Here is a 21,644-nt window from a genome sequence, read left to right on the forward strand (position 1 = left end):
GGACATCTGTCCGAGGACAAGACTACCTTAGTGTTACCGTCCATTTCATTAAAGAAGACTGGGCACTCACAGATCTGGCTCTGGAGGTGATTCTTTTCGAAGGTGCCTCACATACTGCGGCATTGGGAAACTGTGTTGCCATAGTAACGGATGGTGCTGCGAAGATGAAGTTGGCCCTTTCATCAACACATTCACCTGTTAAGGTGAAAAATATTTTTAGGTAGTTGGTAATTATCTAGAAAATGAGATTTTTCCAACCTATTTTAAAATTAAAATAATTGGAAATAGTGTTTTAGATCTAATTTATTTCCCTTTGCTGCAGAAACTGATATTTAGTAGGCCTATTCAACCCAGGCCAATTTAAAAAATGTCACTGCAAGGACTAAATAATTTCATTATAATTAGTAAAATGTGGGAGGAGGGATAATTTGAGATAAAACAAGAAAAATTGAAATAAATAAAAGTCTTGCCTTCAAATGATGTAAGTACCTACATTAACTGATAAAGTTTCATATACTATTAAATATTACAAAAAAAAAATTATTGTACCAAATGTTTACCAGAAATTAATTAAATAATCGGAATCGGAATAAATCGGAATTGGAATTGGCCAACCTTTGAATTGGCAGTTTGAATCGGAATCGGTTTTTTCATAAATCGGCACATCCCTACTGCTTAGACATCTTGCATGTGGATTGTGATTTTGTTTTTCTGTGAGAAGACGTTGCAATGATTGCCAGAGGTTTGCATTAGCAATCATCTATGCCTGCTGAAAAACCCTAAAATTATTTTTAAAAAAAGCTAAGGATATGAAAACTCGTGCCTTGGGTAGAGGAAAAAATGTGGAAAATTGTATACGTGATTGAAGGAAAAAAATTGTTTTCGAGTGATGGTGTTGTTGAAATAAAAAGTTTATTTGAAAAGTTGCAATTTTCCAATATATTTTGTTTATAATCTTTCTAAAATGACATTGATTTCGGTCGTCTGTGACCAAGATGTTTTTGGTGCCTGTGAATCATTTGATTTTTTTAGGGCCTTATCATAAAAAAGAATAAGCTATTGTGCAACTGGGAGTGGTTAATAATGAAAAGATAAAACACTAATGTTTTCAAAATGTATTTTAGTGTGAAAATGATGGAAGTTTCTGTGGTACGTGATTGATTTATACATTTATTTTATTCACCAATGTGTTACCACTTAGTATCAAAAGAATAAGTCAACTAAAAGAAAATTGCAAGACATTGAAGTGCCTTACATGCAGAGGCAGTGAAAGTTTCGATGCCTTGGCAGTTTTAACCGCCGGAATAAATTTACCATGGGAAGCTTTGGACAATCATAACAAGCATTTAATTTAAGTGGTTGTGTTTATTTATGTGTGTGTAATTCTACAGGACTGCGAACACGTCAGCAGAACTTTGGAAGAGTTCTACACGGTGCGCTGCCAAGTGGCCGACATGCGCAACCTGTACGAGTCGCTCGACGAGGTCACCGTGAAGGACACTCTGGAAGGGAACAACATGTACACCTGCTCTCAGTGCGGGAAGAAAGTGCGTGCCGAGAAGAGGTGGGTGGTCGGGTCGTGAAGTTACTGGACGCTGCTCGTTTGTGACAGCCTATTGGTCACAATAAGTGATTGAATTTGGTTTATAGATAGCAAACAACCACGTTTCTGAAAAATGCATACCCACAAAGACAAAAAAATAAGTGATAGTTCCCAATTCCACAAAGAGCCAGTTACATGAACTTAAGAATTGTATTTCATTAGCCTTTTTTTTTTATGTGTGTTTTGTCGGTTATTAGGAGAACTTAAAATTATTACTCTTCATTTAAAATTTAAATTAATTACTCACTTTGGCATTAAAGTTTATGTATTTTATTTTGCAGGGCGTGCTTCAAGAAGCTGCCTCACATCATGTGTTTCAACACGATGCGCTACACTTTCAACATGGTGACCATGCTCAAGGAGAAAGTGAACACACACTTTTCTTTCCCATTGCGACTTGATATGTCTGGCTATGTCGAGAAACACCTTATGCCACAACACTATCAAGGTATGATGTGTAAGGAGGTACAATAATTAAAATTTTTTTGTGGTCTCTTATCTGCTGCAGATTAAGACCTCCGTAAGCACATCATTTCGACCTTACGGCTGTTTTTTTTTTTTAAACGAACCTAAGCTTCTTTGTAATAAGTTATATCATGCAATAGTAGCTATGCTACTTTATTAGTAGCATTAACAAAACTAATTTTATAAATTTTGAGTTCCATTTGTAATAAATATTGTAAACTTAAAAAAAAAGTCATGATATTTACACTAATAACCTTTTTCCAACATTTTCACAAGTAGCCAACTGGGTACTTAAATGTTTGCTACCTCATCATAGTACATAAGCCTCAAATGGCACAAATACATTGATAATTGTACAGCTTGCATCTCTGCTTTACATAACACAGTATGTAGCATACAAATGTACTTATATCTTGTATGAGTGGTTTACCTAGCAGTTGTGTGTCTATTTTAAAGTGAGATTTAAGATTTTTCATGTGTTATTAAATTGAATCAATATTCATGGAGCTTATTTTATCTGGCCGTCATGTAAATTAATATTTTTCTTATTTTTTAACTTTGAACATCTTTCTTTAGTACTATTCCACAGCCACTTCCAAATGCCTGACTTCTATGGCTTAGCTATTTAATAGCATATAGGATATAGGATATAGGTGTGAATATTTATTTTGTTATGTAAATAAATCCAAATCTTTTGTGTGTGTGAAATGTTTATAGTAATGTTACGATTTACCTGCGGGGGTTCGTAAAGGATAGCCCAATTAATAGATTTTATTTCACACACACAGCTTTATTTATTACCACTACTTGTCACTTACAAATAATCTTCTAAATAATTAATTAAACTTAAATAAATGTCAATTCCCTGGTCACTCGTTCCACACACCTCGCTGGGCCGCACCTCTGGCGCAACTCACGCCGCAGCACCCCTCGTGTGTCTCCGCCGCGGGACTCCGTCGCCACACTCCGACGCCGCCGTCACACCCTTCGCCGAGATCCCACTCGACGCCTCACTCGGAACTTCACTCGGGACCCCGCCGCGCCTGCGACTCTATCGCCCGGAAACTCCAGACTCCACTGAACTCTCTCACTCCCTGCCCTGGAACCTTCGTCCAAGGACTTCGCCACTCTGCCGCACCCGCGGCACTATCGCCCGGAAACTCCGCCGCGGGAGAACTCCCCACTGAGACTCTCTCTCTGACTGACTCGAAGGTCGGCCCAACCTCCTTAAATAGCCCTTGGGTTCCCATCCAGAACAATCGGGCATGTCTCCGAGATATCGCGCGACCTTCGCCGTCGAAATGCCCAGAAACGCATCGTGAGTCCTCGAAGGACGCGGTGGCTGCTCTAAGAACGCCGATAAAGGCGTCTGAGTCATTTTATTCCGCAGTGCGGCCTCTTTTAAGTAACCCGATCTGAGGCAGGTGCGCGCTGCGACGGTCAGGATGTAGCGAGATAGTATGACACGAGATACCAGGGAGAGGATGCGGGTGGAAGGGGGCGCAGACAGGCCGAACGAGTGCGGCGATGCCATGCACTGCAGCCAAGCGCGATCGTAACAGTAATATATTTTCTGTAACACTTCTATTGGTCTCAATTTAAGGTTTTCACTATATTATTTTACTTTGGTTTTAGTGACTACCTATTTAAAAAAATTTAAATTTCTTACATAGAATTTGGAATGTTCTCGGGTCTCAAGTTGTAATAATAATAATCTAGAATATTATGGCATTTTACATCCACAAATACAAGCCTGTCTCACTTTTTCCTGAATAGCATTCATATTCTTCGAGGTCACTGGAACCCTTGGGTATCTGGGGGGGGGGGGGGGGGGGGGGATTAAAAATTCCCTCATGTCTAGGGCCTGGAATTTTTCGCGATCGCGAATTTTGCATGAAAACGCGAAAAGTAAGTACATTCGCGAAAACCACAACATTTCTATATTACACTGCGAATATATCCCCGAAAAGTATCATTACAGTAGAATCCCGCCGATGCGACCCCCCTCTGATGCGTCCATTCCGTTTATACGACCGTTTTTTGAGAAACCGTGAAAAATTTGAGCAGAGAAAGTCGTAAATTTGAGTAAAATCGGCTGAAAAACAAGTCTGTTACACTTTGTTGGGCACTGTGTTCAACTGTCCACGCTGCAGTGTCTAGCCGAGCTCGGCGCGTCCACTATCGCACGAAAAGCCATCTCAGCGGTCATGTTATCTTACCCGCCCGCACGAAAAGCCGCTGAGGTAGCTTCTGCGAGCGCGTAAGAAACTCGTCCGGCCAGGCTGGCGGTAGCGGCGGCTTGACGTCATACGTGACGTGACGCGACGCTTACCTCTCCCATCCCCTGCTAATTCTTCAAGGCTCATCCCTCCCAGAGTCACAAACCATGTAAAAACACCCCCCCCCCCCCCCCTTTTTTTTTTTCCATCTAACATTTCAACACATTCCCTTCCTTATTTCAACCTTCTGCTTGAGAAACTGTCAGCATCCTCCTCCCCTCCCACACCGCGTGCGCCAAAAGCCAGGTTGTATAGTCCATTCTCGGTAAAATAAATATTTTTATGGGCTTATACGACTGTCCTTCGCCGTTAATAAATACTTTATAAGTTTAAGTTATTATGAAACAATTTGTTTATTAGTCACACAGCAGTTTCTGCTGAAAAATCACTAATACCTCGAATTTTATTGAATAGAAACATTTAGCAGGGCTGTAAATATATTTATTTTACTGCATAGTTACTTTTCCATCTGCATTCCAACGTGTTTTTATCTCTTTTTTTTTTACGCTGTGAAGGGACGTGGACAAGATAATTGCTTGAGCTGTCAAAATAAACATCGCTGACGGCAAGGGCGGGAGCGCATCCTGTCGGTCTGTTGCTGTGATTATCTACTCCAAAAACATGTCACAGCATTTCAGGATAGCATTGTTCTTATATCTTTCGTTTATAGCCGAATGTTTTCTACCTGATCCACACAAGTTCCTTCGTCACGTTTTGAACGAAAATAACCACCAGCTGGCTAGCATAGCCTAACTCGCGTGACGCGAATTCACTTAGCGCGAGTATTTATCGGACCCCATTGTTCAGGGTATGCGAGTCCGAGGTGTAAAATGAATTTTAAAAAGTTGTCTTTTTTACTCCATAGACTATTTGAATATGAAATCTATGCGAACAAAGGTGATTTTTTATGTATTTGCATATATTTGGGGGGGGGGGGGGGGAATTGGCCCGAATTCTCTATTGCAACCATTCTGTTTATAAGTCCGTTTTTCCGGGAACCGTGAGGGGTCGCATCAGCGGGATTCTACGTATTTGCAGATCACTTATACTCACGCATGGTTAAAGTATCATTTAACCCAAAAAATTCCATTGACAATCATCTAAATTGGGCTAAGCATGTGGCATCGGCAGCCGAAAAAAAAAATTGTAGTTGCAAACATCTATAGCAACGTGTCTGTTTTGTGTAACTGTTTTGGATTTAATTGGCTGTTATGCATATTAGTCTATTCCTAGTATACATGGATTGTTTATTAAATATGTAAACTATTATATTCAATAACTGCACAATTTAGTCAACATTTAAAATACCGGTAAAATTTTCATTGCATAACGAAAATACCGACTTTAAACCACCGCTTTTCTAATTTGAAAGTACCGCTTTTTGCATACTGAAAACACCGAAATTTTCCAGGCCCTACTCATGTCGTATTTAAGGCGAAACGGCTAAACATTTGACAAGACAATACCCAGTTCAGTAACGTTGGACAGGATCGGTCTTCTATCAGCATTATTTCTTTGTACATAAAGCTAATTTTCTAATTCTAAACAAGCTATGGAGTGAGGTGGCATAGATGTAAGACACTGGGAAGTGTGCAATAAGAATCTTGAATTTGAATCTCACACAATACCTTGAATATACAACTTGAATATGAATCTAAATGCCAAGGGTCAAAAATAGAATAATGTACAATAAATGAAAAATATTAAATATTATGGTTTTGAAATATTATACCCTTTAAATGGTCCCAGAATCAATACATATTGTAATTTTATTATACATGTATGTTAAAAGTACAATATCTTGGGGAATAGTAACAGGATAAGTATAAAGGAAAAAAAAAATTGACCTAGTAAACTTTAGAGGCAATCAGACCTGAAATTTTTTTTTCTATTTTTTCCCTAATATTTTTCTTAGAATCTTTTTCTCAGAATATTGAATCCTTCAAATACTAAGGATTCATAGTATTTGAGTACTTGATTGGCCCATCCCTACTCGTAATACAATGTCATTCACCCGAGCTTTCAGAAATTTTTAGTACCCTTTTATATTATAATATAGATATATTTTCAGTTTTTAGGCAAATCACGTAACTTTTTTTGTCTTTGGTGTGTTCTACTTTCCTACATTGATTCTTTCTGTTTGCATGAATTGGTTTTACTTCATGTGACACACCTGTTGGTACTTTTATCACATTTTCTTTTACAAGTTCAATAATTTTTAAAATACTGTAGACTTCTGGTAATTCAGCATTTTCGGTATTTTGTATGTGCCAGATTACTGACAATTCTGTATTATCTCTTTTGGTCACTAAAACTAAGTTAAGTTGTAGAGAAAGATGATGTTTGACAGCAAGTATTTCTTAGTAGGAACATAATGCAATAATGAATTAAAATCTACAAGCGCGCCAATCACTTCCAAGTGATCCCGGATTGTGCCAAGCACTTCCAACCGCCACTTATGTGCGAACTTAGCTAAAAATAGTAAAAATTATAGGTTTTTAGCTTCTGTACATTCCTTGCAAGTGTGGGACTTTCAGGCATTTCGGACCGTTGCATGCCTGACCATCGAAAGTCTACTGTACTTACATGAGTACTTGTATCACAGGTTTTTGTGGCTAGAATTGTTAAACATTTCTTGGGTTCTGGGTTGCAGCCACATTTTTGGCAACTGTCTAGTCATGCTTTCAGTTCACTTTTGAAAATGGTTTCAACCCAGATGCCAAAAAATATGTTATCATATTTTCTTTTTTTTAATTCCTTTAAATAATTAATACCTCTTAGGAATAAAAAAATCTGGTATAAGATATCCAAGGAAGCGACCCACATTTTCCTTCTCGTTGTGTGCCAAATATTTTCATCATTCCCGTGTCAAACCAGAATGTCATTTAATGGGGAAATGTGGAGAACACTCATATCAGCCTTACATATTACTGATATTTCTTCATAACTAACCAATGCAAATTAGCTTGCATAAATGTTTTAATAACATGGGATGTACAGGCAACAAAACCTAAACAGTATACTAAGCAATATCAGACACTTGCTGATGCCTTTCAAACTGCCAGAAAGTATGAAGTGGCTGTTTTCTAATGGAGATAGTAGCACAAAGTGATCTAGCACAGTAGTTTGTGTTTTACTTATCTTAAGAAGGTGTTTGCATTTGATTTTTAAAATTTCTGTTAATGAGAAGTTAATTTCCCATAAGAACCCATGTTCTGCCAGTAATTTAAAAAGTGTCCATTATTCATAATTGTACGTTAAAGAAAGTTTTGCTGTAATTGTCTATTTAAATTCAGATGACCAATTCTATTTTTTAAAGCATTTAATATAAAAATAATGATATAGTTATATGTTTTTAAATAATTTGTCTTAGTGTTTTTTTACGGAGCAGCAGTAGTGTAAGTATTTATGTTTTCCCCTAGAGGAGAAGAGGAAGTCTCAGATGCGGAAAACTGAGCTCGGCAAGGAAGGCAAGGAGGAATCGGAAGAAGTGTGTAGCAAGAGTTGTGGTGATAAAGATGATTGTGATTATTCAGACACGGAGGACTTCAATGAGTGCTACGAGTACGACCTGATTGGGGTGACGGTGCATACGGGCACTGCGGACGGTGGTCACTATTACAGCTTTATCCGGGACCGCACGACGAGCAACCGTGACAAATGGTTTCTCTTCAATGACGCGGAGGTGAAGCCTTTCGATCCCAACCAAATTGCTGCCGAGTGCTTTGGTGGGGAGATGACGGTAAGAAGCACTCTTCTTTTAGTGCTTGGTACTTCTTTTGGGGAAGTCACTCGTCTTGTGTTGCTTTGTATTTTTTACAGCAATATTCCTAATGCTACACACGTATCCACTCAAGGTTTTTTTTTTTTAAAGAGTTTTAGGTATATTTTTAATGTAAAGAATCCTCAAGTGTCAAATGCATTGTTACTAGGTCTGTGTGGGATCCCTTAATTTGGGAAACATTTTGGAAATGTAAAGATTTTTTCCCCGTCTGGAGGGAAAATAAATTTCTCGAGATTTTCGGGAATTGTAGGTTTATCTTTACAAGATATGACATAATCTCAAATAAATCAGATACTGAACCTAATGCATATTTTACTTCCTTCGAAATAAACATTAACAGTGGTAAATATGACAAATAGAATATGCACTTATGTTTGTATTTACAAAAAAAAATTAGGTCATGTGATAATTTGTTTCCTTTATGTGTGATGTATATAATTATCTACGACATACTCAAAATACCACAGCTTTAAAAAAAATTAAGGCCTCACTTCATGTTCATAAGAAAACAGACAAAAATACGTGTATAGTGCATGCCATAGCGACAATTTTCCTAAGTAGTCTTTACACTGGGTTGCTTAGCTTGTCAACTCAGTGAGTAAATTTCACAATCTAAGCCACGCCAAAGAATATATATATAAAAAATTACAAAAAGACAAAATACCAATAAATACTTACAGATAAATAATTATAATCTGCACAATAAATAAGTGACATCCTAATTGAACTACTTATACATTGCTGGTGCACGACCGTGTTACACCCATTTAATATTCCCAAAAATGTAATGCAACCTGTGGGGGGAAAAAAATTGCAATAAAACATTATAATATTCAATTTTAATTAGTGGTTTATGATGTAGAATGTTTTAAAGACCATCATGTAGTGCCTTTACAATTAAGTGGATGTTACCTACATTATTCTATCTCTGCGCATGTTATAATGAGTAATTTCTCATGTTTATGAAAAATATTTTTATTAATGTCTTTTAGACTTATGAATGAAAAATGTTAATAGATAGTAATTTTAAGTTTAGCGTAACTCATAAATTGGTTTTGTTCTGTGTAACAATTTTTAGAGTTTGGCTGTATTAAAATGTTTTAAATTTTTTTTTTTTCTGCAGAGCAAAACGTACGACTCGGTGACGGACAAGTTCATGGACTTCAGTTTTGAGAAGACGAACAGTGCGTACATGCTGTTCTACGAGTGGTGCAGCCGTGACGGTGAGCAGAGGGGCTCCAAGGAGGAAGTCTCCTCGGAGGTCGAGGCGAAGCAGGCGGCTCCGGTGTCCACGTTCGAGCTGAGCAAAGAGCTGGAGGACTGGATCTGGCAGGACAACATGCACTTCCTCAAAGACAAGAATATTTTCGAACACACCTACTTTAAGTAAGTTCCATTGTGAATGTTCATTATTTTACGCTACTAAGAAGTACCGTAAGTACCGTACATCGCTCCGTAATAATATAACACTATGATTTTTTTTTTAATGTATGACAAAACACCTGCTTCGATAACTTTTATTTTTTAAGTAATTTTTATGTATGAAAAATATTTAGGCATTATAACTGTAATGGTATTTTTTATCCCCCTCTGTTTAGTTTATAGATTGTTTTGTTGCATTATTCTTAGTTGTTATTTTTCTGTTCAAATTGTGTTCAAATGAGATATTAAATTTAGAATTTTTTTATATACGAACATAACTCCGTGTGTTCTTGTAATCTGTGTGTAAGATTTCATGATGCCAGCAGTGAGTCCCAACTCAGTTTTTGACCTAACAGTAATTTATTGTAATAAACTTTTTGAGACTTCTACTAAACAATGTCTAATGGTGTTATAATTTCTGAAAGTCTTTTGTCATCGAAATTAATTATATTTGTTTATGTTGTTAAAATACCTAACTTAATTTTGTATAAAAAAAGAAAGAAAAATGACAATCCAACAAATAAAAATCAGTATTTTAAAAATTTATTCTTTCATTGAGGACTTCCGTGTTAAGTATTTCCATCCATGCATGTATATGATGGTCATGGTCAGGTATTTGTAAAACGGTTTGTTAAAATCAGTAATTTTTTTAGACAGAATAAATTTAGTTGAAAATAATATTTTAATCTGAAAAAATAAAATAGTTTTGCCAAAAGATTTGGTGCTCTAAAGAAAATCGGTTTGAAAGGGGTCAAATTGTTTAAGAACCCTGATTTCATTATAACTCTTATTACAGTAAAACCAGTAGAGTGAACCTCTTTATAGCAAAAACTTCCTTATATCAAACTATTTGCTAAGACCCCTACAAAACTGTATCTAACACAATGCATTTTTACCTCTATATGTATGACAAATATATTTCTTCTCTTTCAGATATTAACTCCTTTACAATAAAAGGACTGAAATATCAATTCATATTAGTTTTCTTCAAAATAGCCTAAATGTTTTAATATTTTATAAACTTTGTTAATCACTGAACATGCAACTTGTTTTAAATATTCAATAAAAAATATAGGATTTTAAAACAATATATAATTTTTTTTTTTTAAATTTGTAATGGAAATAGAACACTGCATAAATATGCCACAATAACTGAAAATTGTTGATAAAGTGATAATGTAATGGAATTATGAACTAGAAAAATACAAGACTTTTTTTTCTGTCAGAAAATTATTTTTCATTTTTCACTGTAGAATTCCATAAGAAACAACGTAGCGGTTACCAACATGAAGACAAACTATGAAGCAACATGTCTAATGTTTGTATTGTGTCCAGGCATTAATTAGGCATATATTGTGATTTTGCATGCTTGCTTACTTGGCTTTTTTTTATGGAACAAAACATTTCGTAGTTCAGGTGGTCTGAGATCAGATACTGCCTATGTTGATTCCAAGTTTTTTCTGCTGGTCTGATTTATGATTTATATTGTCCTTTATATATGACATATCTTCTTATAGAAGCTTGTTGTCAACATGACATAGTGAAATGAAACTAATCTTAGTCTTACCGCATACATTGTAGTTGAGTATACTATCTGATGGCTGAAATTAAGCTGATGTATTTGAGAAAATGTTAAACTTATGGTCAGAGATTTAAACTGTAAAATGCATAGTATTCACTTTTTATGTGTTTATTTTTAAACTCTGTGTTAATTGTCAATATTTAGTTTGTTGCTGTGCTTAATCAGGCCATTAGCATTGATGAATTAAATAAATCTGTTTGTAATGTTTCAGTTTCATGTGGCAAGTATGTGGCTATATTCCCCAGACACTGTTAAGTGCTCAGCCAGACATTACAAAAATAGCTGCGCAACTTTCTACTTCTTTCTTCATTGAGACTTTCATCCATGCCAAAGAAAAAGTAGGTTTTAATATTTTACCATAATCTTTTCTTCTTTTTTTTTTTAATTTTAAGTTATAGACAATGGAACCTCATTACAAAGTATTTACCTCTTTAACATATTTCTCGCTTTATGTACATATTTTCATATGGATATATTTCATGTATATATTTTGCATATATTTTACATTTATTTATTTTAAAGTACTTTTAATTTTAAGTAGGTACCTTAAATACTTTTTTTTCCAGGTATTTTGCAATGAGATTTCATTGTATATATCATTTTCAAGCTAACTTTTATTAATTCATTTAATATATGTAAATTGTTCCTAGTAATACAAACATCATTGTGCTAGTATGTTTAGATTATCATTCTCATTAAACATATTTTACTAGAAATTTATGACATTGTGTAGTATAAGTGTGCTAATCTAAACACTTTTCGATTGTGTCATAGTACATGTTTTGGCCCATGGCCACATACAGGTAAAGCTCATCTATCTAGAGTCTAGACTATCTGTAACCAAAGGCTTTCTGGACAATAGAAAATCCAGAAAATCTGTGTAAAATGGGTAGTAAGCTAAACAAAATCCTTAAATAAGCAGACTTACTGTTTATTACAATAAAAACTAAGTTCTCTAACAGAAATACCTAGTATGCATGCCTTATACTGTTTAAAAGACATAAAAAAAAAATAACTTTCACATCATTTCTTAACAAAGAATGAAAGAATTCATCCATGTATGACGTTTGAATAAAGCATTGTCACACAAATGCTTTATCGTTGATAGTACAGCTGGAGCTGTGTCGGGCGTACGATCCGAGTACTCCATGATGTATGTCAGCTGGTGTGCTTTCTTAAACTCAACAAAAAGCATTTTGTTACCATAATTCTACTATCTATGCATTGAATCAAACTATAAAGTGAATATTTGGCATACTTATAGTTACGTTCTTGCTAACATAGTTAAAAAATTTTTATGAGAACATTAAATAAAATGTCTACAAATCTGATCCAGATTATCTGGAGTTGGATCAACGAGAACTGGATTAACATGTTTTTATTGTGCATTTAAATTTTAATAATACCTGATGTACATAAACTCATTTGGCAACTTGGCTTCAAATTAATGACCGATTGCTGCTTCGAAATCTCACGAATTAGAAGTAAAATTTTGTCATTTTAAATACCATAATCATTAGTTTTTTTTTATTGGCATGTATTTGTTTGGTGGGGTATTTTGTCAGGACTAAAGGGTCAATCTACTGAAGAGTTATGCTATAGACAGCTATAGACATGCCGTATGCAAACTTGTGTTTTATTTTAAAGTAAGAATTTGCATAACATGTACAGTACACTCCCGATTATCCGCGAAATTAAGTGGCAGGGCCACCGCGGATGGTGAAAATCGCGGATAATCCGCAAAAGAGCCGAAAATGGGAAACCAAAAAGGAAACATTAATTTCAACTTAAAAATCTAAAAATTTATGTACATTAAAAGTTACAATTAACAGTAAAAAAATTTAATTATGCTAAAATTTTAGTACTTTACTATAATTAACATACAATACATTTAATTACTGTAAACATAAAAGTGCTCAACCATACGACTAGAAACAAAGCGCGACAGAGACAAAAATAGCAACGCATGCCAGCCTACTGCGCGAGTTCCGAGAAGGCCTGTGGCGTTTCACTGTATACTGCACGCAATACACTCGTCAGTAGAGTTCAAATTTGCTCACTTGTAATAAAATACAGATTTACACATGTGCTGTATTTTTTCGTAGCATGCGCGGATAATAGGGAGTTTACTGTACATCAACTGAAACAAAATTGCAAGCAGATCATTACTCATTCTATCTCATCGTCATCTTCTTCATGATCTTTCCCAGTTTCTCGTTCTCTCCAATGCTTGTTTCCCCCTCTCGTCGCATGGTAAAAAGTAAAAACGTTCAGTGGGGCACGCCTGCGTGGTTTTCCAGCCGACCATGGTGCAGTGGGTGGAGCTGCTGACGAAGCAGTTCAACCAATCGCAGGCGGCGTGCGAGTGGTTCCTGGACCACATGGCACAGGACGAGTGGTGGCCGGTCCAGATACTCATCAAGTGCCCCAACCAGATCGTGAGGCAGATGTTCCAGCGGCTGTGCATCCACGTCATCCAGAGGCTCAGGTCAGGAACGGATTATCTCGGGGGTTTGTCTCTGCAGGGTCACGAAAGTAACCGAAAAGAATAACGAAAACTGGAGGACTGGTGACGAAAGTAATCAAAAAGTCCCGAATTAAATAGACGGGGAGCTGCATCCTTTTGCTAACGTGCATTTAGTTTTTTTTGTTGCACCTTATATATAAATATTTGCAGACTGTCCACTTATATCATATGGTAAATATATCTGAAAAAAATTTGCACATTTCTGCCAATATTAGCTTGAGTTCGCTATGTTTATTTTGCTTATTATTAGCGACAAGATTATATGGTGAAGTGTGATAAAACCGAAATAACACCGTAAAGCGTGTCGAAACATCGCATAACATCAAAATGCAAGTTGTCATGAAATCAAGTAGCATTTAAAAGAAACTTATTCAAATCATAAAAAAAGGAATCTTTTAATGTTTGAAATCCAAGTAATGTCATTATTTCCGGACAAAAAATTGTACCAAAGTGCATGGATCAGGAAAATTTATTTAATTTGTTTTATTTTGCATTTCTTATTCAGTCAATTTTAAACCATAAATTCTCACTAATATTTTTTTATTGTTCTAAATGTATCTGTTGTATAGAATAATGTATTAAAAATTATATTACTTTAAAAATGCAGCATATAAATTTTACTCTTATTTTTGTGGTGTGTTACAAAACAGCTTTTATAATTAAATAAAAAGAATAACTCTGAAATTGTCTGTTTAAAAAAAACTTCTTAAAACCATAAAAACTTTTCTCTACATATGTAAACCTTGCGATGTAAAAAAAAGTTGTGAAAAAAATGTTATTGAAAGGTCTTTAAAGGTTCTGAAAATGGCTCATCAAGTTTTTATAGACTCCCTGGCCTTTGCTGATAACACACAAGTAATGACTTACTTTGATGGTATAGTTAGAGGCACGATTATATGGTAATGCGCGATAAAACGAAATAACACCGAAAATCGCCTGAAAACACAAAATAAAATGAAACTGTGCGAAATTCGCGATATGTCACGAAATTACGTCTATCCTGATTATTTACGTTTTTTTTTTCCATTCTGTAAGGACAATTCACTATCTTCAGCACAATCAAATATTTCTGACAGTAACTAGCAGCCATATATATTATATGCAACGGTGATTCATTATAGATTTTAAAATGAAGTCTCGGAATTAACGTAATATTTTCTTTAAACGGTAATCTTGTGTACCATAATAATTTACGATGTTGATAACTATGATACAATGGCCGCCGTTCACTTTCTGTAAATACAAAAATAACAAACGTCCAAAATATGTTTTTCTAAGATTACCTTTTTAATCATTAAAATATTACACACTAAAGCGCATTGCTTTTACTGTTTATTTAAAATAAAGTACGTAGGGTACGAAAATAAAATTAACCCTGCTTAACGTAACAATTGTAAATAATAAATAGTACATGTTTATGTCGGTATTAATTTTCACGTACGTATGTTGGTATTCGGTATGCGTTTGTATTCACTTCTATTCTCCATTGTTTTGATCTTTCCAGCACTGCAAGTTTTTGCATATTAAGAGGTTAAATTCTTCCTATGTAATTAAAAATTGTTGATAATGCCTAAAACGAAGGTTTCTGCCAGTGACCGATCGAAAGAATTTTCCAGCGAAGGATTTTATTTCAGTGATAAAATTTTAATGTGCAAGTTCTGTAACTGCAGGCTAGACTACAAGAGACGCGAGTGAGAAACATAAGCGTTTGAGGCAAAACTCATCTGTTAAACGACAAGTTTCCATAGTAGAATGTGAAAACTCAGCGAAAAAGGTAGACGACAAAGAAGAGTTTTTATTAAAAACGACAGATGCTTTTGTGTCTGCCAACGTGCCAGTGGAGAAGCTGGATCATCCAAAACTACGGGAGTGGTACAAGGAGTTTGTGAAGGTTGGTGGTTATCTCCCAACCGCCGCACAGTGGGGCAGAGGGCTGAGTTTCCCGGACAAAACCTCTGACCTCGTATAATGTAATGTTTCATTACTGTTACCACATCCCTATCACTGCATGAGCAAACTAACACTACAATATGTACCCAGTACGAAGAAATTCCTATTTTTATTATAATTGTTTCCGATAATAGGTGTGATAAGTTAACAATATAAGAAGAATTTTATTAGTAAAACATTAAAAACTGTGTTTAGAATAAAAATATACACTTTTATTATGTATACTTTGTCTTTAAATAATATTTTCCTAATCATCATCATCATCATCATCATCATCATCATCATCATCATCATCATCATCATCATCATCATCATCATCATCATCATCACTGCCGCTATAAACAGAAGAGTTAGATAAGGAAGGAGTTTCAAGTAAGGAAATAACTTCTGGCTTCATTATTTTGAGTTTTCTTGGCGGAAGAGTTCTAACAGAGGAAATCACAGGATCAGATGATATAAGCATTATATTAAGGAGGTCTTGGTTAGTCACTTCTCTACTCATTTTTCGACATCTCCTCTCTCGGAACCTGCGAAAGTCTTTGTTCCTAGCTTCCTGAGCATCTTCGCTTAGCATTCCAATCGGGAGCAATGCGACTTCAGTGACATTTGAACCGTGGATCAGAACCTTATGCACAGAAGGAGGCATGGAGTACCATGGGTAGTCACGAACATAAAGCCGCGCTGTATCGAGTGCATATTGCCGAAAAGCTAGGGCACTGACAGCATATCCACAAGATAGTGTGCGCAGTATTATGTCGCATCTCTTTATCAGTTTCTCTGACAGTCCTGTAATCGATGCTGAACACATTGGGTTTTCGAAAAAAACGACGTGAAGTATTGCCGTGATTGGTAGTGCCATGACCTTGTTTAACTATGTCTACAAGAAGGCCCATTTCTTTTCGAAAACTAGACTGCACAGCAAACTTCTTTTCTTCAAGCAAATGTTTGTGTTCTTTTTTAACATGCCACACTTTTAAGTCCAGTCTGTAACTCACGTGAAGCAGCCACTCGAAAAATCTTATGTAGGCGTGAAGGGTCGATAATCCATACTCCAATGCTTTCTCGCTAACTGTTCTCTTTTCTAGGTTATCGATGTCATTCATGTTTTTTTGGAGCGCTACACACAAACTGCAACGTTGACTGGATGCTGTCTGTGTTATAGCTGAACTGATTTTTCCATCAATCATAGTTAGCAGCATTTTGTGTTCCACATAAATACCTTCATAGCCAGGTAGTGAAATTTCAGATGGAATAAGTGATTTAATTTGCCTCTCAATATGTTCTTGCTCTCTTGTTATAACCTCTGTAGTCTCTTTACGGAATTCAAGTTTTAATGGTCGACAGAATCTAGTTGACGATGGTCGCGGATTTTGCCACACTGTTTTGTTTCCAGTTTTAAATTCATGACAGTACATTTGAAGAGGCACAACACTGGTCATCAATAAATTACCATCTTCAAAATCACTTTCAGTCACTTTCTGTTTGTACATAGTTTGGTTACTCCCATCAAATCCCCACTTAGATATTAACACTAAATTTTTGACCGGTTTATACAATGCACCGAGCACATTTACTTGAAGGGACAAAATCCGCTTTGAAGTTAGATCAAGAAGCTCCTGCAATTTTATTTCGGCTTTCTGTTCTGTTATGATGATGTCCTTTAAAGGGTAACATTCTTTCTTCGCATCTTGGATTATTTTATAGGATGGGTACAATTTTACTCCTCTCTCCTTTGCCTGAATTCGAAGTGTCTGGTATGAAGTGCGGGACAGGTCAGTCTCTATTATGAGAGACAGCGCTTCCTGAGGAGAGTAACATTTAATTGCTTTAGACTGCTGCGTAGACCTCCATGATATAGCTATTTTTTCCGCACGTGATGGTGTCGTATGAAGTGCTTCATTTACGAGCCTGGCTTCTTTATGTCTACCATCCGCACGGAGCTTCATACCAGCAGAGAAGGTGAGAACTGCAGTTGAAGTAGTAGCTCTGACTTCTTCCGTTTTTCTTCTTTTGCTGCGCATACAGCTACTCTCGAAATCCTTCGTTGGGCGACCTCCTGTGTAGAAAAAAGATACACTCATTTAAGTTTTTTTATGCTCATCTATAGGCCCTCCATTTTTAAGTGATAACATAAATATTTAAGTTCTAAATTTCTTAGTATTTCGGCTCAAATACACTGGTAATTTAAATGTGTATATAAACATTTCAGTCTTTAGAGGTCATTGTCTGAAGAGGCTTGGCTTCTGGGTTTTAGCCATGACCAAGGCGAATAGTTCATCGACGTTTCGGTTGACATTGCAGTCGCCATCATTAAACTTCAGTGAATTATTCGCCTTGGTCGCGGCTACAACCCAGAAGCCAAGCCTCTTTAAATGTTTGTATGTTCAAGTTATATAAATTTATATGGTACTAACTGCGAATTTAAAATGTTATTCATGTAAGAGACATTGTGCTAAAATCGTTCGTTCGTTTCTCTGTGAAGTTGTACATTGTCACTAAAAATTAATACTTCGTTCAGCATCTTCGTTGAAGGTGATGGGAGCGGTGCAGCATTCCCAAGATTTCTGTACAGGTTTTTAAATTGATGATAAAGAACTAAAAGAAGTCGGTTCATATTACAAAACTCACTTAACGTTCTGGGTGGTATATGTACCATGAAAATTACAAAATTAAAATTGAAGAAAAAATCTCAAAAAATGCAACTAAAACAATTAATATGCCTGCATCAAGATGAATAATTCCGTAAATCATTCAAACTCTTAAAAGCACCAAACACAAGCGCGATATCAAACGTTAAGTTATTTTGTTTGGAGTGCTCACTTAACGACAGACGACTTATACACGGAAAAAATATGTAGTGGTAATCCTTGTATAAAAATGTAGCTTACCTGATTTAATGTGAGTGCTTTCCACTGCAGCAGGCTTCTCGAACCGTACAGTCTTGTCCAGCCATTCTTTGCAAGCAGTATTAAATTTTTCTTCGTTTCTGCAGTGTTGTTTCCATTTTTTTCTAACACGAGAACATATTCTTGAGACCGAATGCCTGACAATTACATTATTGTCGCTCAAGTCAAGTTTATTTTCAACATGTTCACACACATGTAAATACCGAAGGTTCCAAGTATCGTTTTTCTTTTTCATGAGAAGATTGTATATCTCGCGGTGCGTGCATGTGACCGACATAACTGTGAAGATGCGTTCACTGCATGCAAGACACACGCGTTGAGTAACTCCCACTAACTACTGGCAGCAGCCCTGCTCTATCTATAAACATGCTTACGTAGGTCAAATCTCCCTCAGTCGTTGGTCAGCACTCCCAGTCCGTCCGGCCACTGGCTTCCCTGCCTGGGCCCGCGCTCTGAGACGCGCACGTTATCACTCAGACCCACTTTACTGCTAAAGTAGCAAGAGGTAGCACGTAATTTTTGTGTATGTTATAAAGAAATGTTTTCTGAATATTTCAATAGCAAAATTAAAGTGGGGACTAGTGGGGCAAATTTTGTAAGTCTAAGAACGTACGAATATATGTGCCGAACTCAACGTCTCACACATAAAAATTAAATATAAAATGATTAATATAAATTTCTTAAGGTTTTTCGGTCTCACCTAGATCAGGACAGTATGTTGTTTAATACCCATACTATTTCCTTGCAGTTTTTTACCGCTAACGAAGATGGGATTATCCTACTTTTGTGACGTTAGGAAAGCAAAAATATGGAATCCGTATAAACAAGCTACTTTGCAGGCTTCTCACAAGAAAGCAGTTAGAACAAATGGTCCATTTCCGGTGGTTTTAGATGCTCTGGACATTACCTAACACTAAAACATATAAATTATAGTAAATGTTTAATTTAAATTTTTTAGGTTTTGTCCAGGGATATCAGTCATTTGCCCCACTGTGCGCCGACTGGCTTCGCAAAAGATACATACCAGTAGTAGCAGATAAAAAACGAGAAGACATTAAAACGGCAGTAAAGGATAAACCTATTGTAATTTTGTGTGACAAGACCACTGACAGAGGGGGCGTTGTGTTTTCAACAACACTTGAACCATCCACAGCACAGTCAGTATTTCTCGTTGTATCTGCTGTGCTGGACTGTGCAGACTCATCATCTTGTGCCCGGGCAGTTATTGATGTTATTCAAAAGTATGAGGTGCAGTATAAACAAGTTGTAGCATTTGTATCTGATTCGGCACGGTACATGAGAAAATGTGCCACAACACTGCAGGGTCTGTTTGGGGATCATTTACTCCATGTCCAGATTGTTTGTCACACAAACTGCATTTGGTTGGAGTTGTGTGGCAGACTAACATGGAGGAACTTAATAATGTTGTGGTGAAAGTGAAAAATGCTTTCCTCAACACAAGAAAGCGCAAACACCAGTACATTGGATTTCTAAAGGCAAAATATCCATCAAATCTTTCGAAGCACAAGTTATTTCCTCAGCCGGTAATAACTCGATGGAATACTTGGTTTGAGTCCGTTGACTACATTAATGAGCATTTGCGTGACATTATCGAGTTTCTGGACAAAATCAGTATCGAAAACAGTGGAGTTTAATTTTTGAATGAAATTACACTAGAAGAGATCAAAGTGACAGATCTACAAGCTTTATTCGTGTCACAAAATTGTGCATCTTTAGTCGATTTGCTTACCCTTCTGGAAGGATCATCCTACCCAACAGCACATCTTCTCTCATCAAAAGTGAGCGACATCAAAACAAAATTTCATCTTTTGAGTGTTGGTGTATTTTCCTCCAATGTGAATGAAAAATTATCTGATCTTAACACAGTGGAACAGGCGAATGTGAAACAGTGCCTAAAGTTGATTTCACTTAAATGTGAAATGAAACTGGGTGAGCTTATTGACAACGATCCTTGTCTAAGAGTCTTTAATGCCATTAATTTGCTGTTCAACCCAAGAAATGTGAGTAGGGTTAGCATAGAAGATGCAAACCTACAGAAGTCTCTGCATAACTTGCCTTCTGTTTCCCATCTTCCCATTGATATATTCATACATGGCTATGTTGCTTTCAAAAAAATAATTGAGGATGAACTTTCATTGCCAGAAACAAGCCAAATTGATGTTGTGCTGGGGATCTTTAAGGTTTCACAATGATATTAGAAATATACAGAAACAAGGTGTGATTCCTCTGAATATAATCACGTCACATTTATTTAAGGAAAATTTATAACAGATAGAAAAGTTATTCTAATTGAAATATGTATTATATGTTATGTATGTGGCCAACTGTACATAATTATTGTTCTTGCGGGGTTTTGGCTCCTATTCTCTCCGCAGTAGATCTCAGGAACGCTGCTGCTGTATCGATTACCCAGACTGCTAATCCAGCTAGCACGTCACTGCATTGTATTACTGGCAGGAGAGTAATTATTAAAAATAAATTAGGTAGTGTTGTGTGACTAGTGGAAATTTGCATTACCTATGACCCGGTCTGTTTTATACGTAACTGACATTTACTGTAAATGAAATAGCAATAGCTGGAAAACATACGATTTTAATGGGTTCTTTGATATTGACGTGAAGTTACTGTTAACATGTAATTCAGCGAGAGGAACAACCAAAATAATTTACTGTGTATGTTATCATTTTGTTCAGACCTAGGTGTCAGTAAGTAGATGTAAATGACGTCACAGGAACACATCGACTACCATGCCAGGTCTAGCTATAATCTGTCGGAGGCTTGAGGCTCTCTTCCTAGGACCTCCAGGTGGTCTGCTGCGACGTTGGAACACTGGACGCTGGAAGCTGTAATTGGCGAACTACAGAAGATCTGAAGTAGCCGGGTGTCTGGCTGAAGAATCGACTTCCCTCTCGTCCTAAAAAGTCTGTTTTAATTTGGATCGGTCTCACCAAAAGTCGTGGCCGATCGTAGCTGGTGCTGACATCAGTCGTCCGGAACCACTATGGGGACAAACGGGACCGACGCGGAAGCTGGCACTAGATGTCGCCGATACTCCCTATCTGAGACTTATTCAGTACAGAACTATTCTCACAAATAATAGTGTGG

General features: G+C 36.4%; 1 protein-coding gene across 4 annotated transcripts in view; it reads left to right on the top strand.

Moving 5' to 3' along the window:
* The window catches only part of LOC134535844 (ubiquitin carboxyl-terminal hydrolase 34), a 217,103-nt gene that overhangs the window by 127,286 nt on the left and 68,173 nt on the right, over positions 1-21,644 (top strand). For 3 of the 4 annotated variants that reach the window (XM_063375171.1, XM_063375173.1, XM_063375174.1), the window contains 6 exons: positions 1,392-1,564; positions 1,885-2,051; positions 7,770-8,089; positions 9,255-9,517; positions 11,347-11,473; positions 13,436-13,623. In XM_063375171.1, coding sequence (XP_063231241.1) covers positions 1,392-1,564; positions 1,885-2,051; positions 7,770-8,089; positions 9,255-9,517; positions 11,347-11,473; positions 13,436-13,623 — 1,238 coding nt within the window. The remainder of the gene's footprint in view (positions 1-1,391; positions 1,565-1,884; positions 2,052-7,769; positions 8,090-9,254; positions 9,518-11,346; positions 11,474-13,435; positions 13,624-21,644) is intronic. The other variant, XM_063375172.1, reaches the window with a different exon arrangement.

This window comes from Bacillus rossius, chromosome 10 (assembly GCF_032445375.1).
Source record: "Bacillus rossius redtenbacheri isolate Brsri chromosome 10, Brsri_v3, whole genome shotgun sequence".
NCBI lineage: Eukaryota > Metazoa > Arthropoda > Insecta > Phasmatodea > Bacillidae > Bacillus > Bacillus rossius.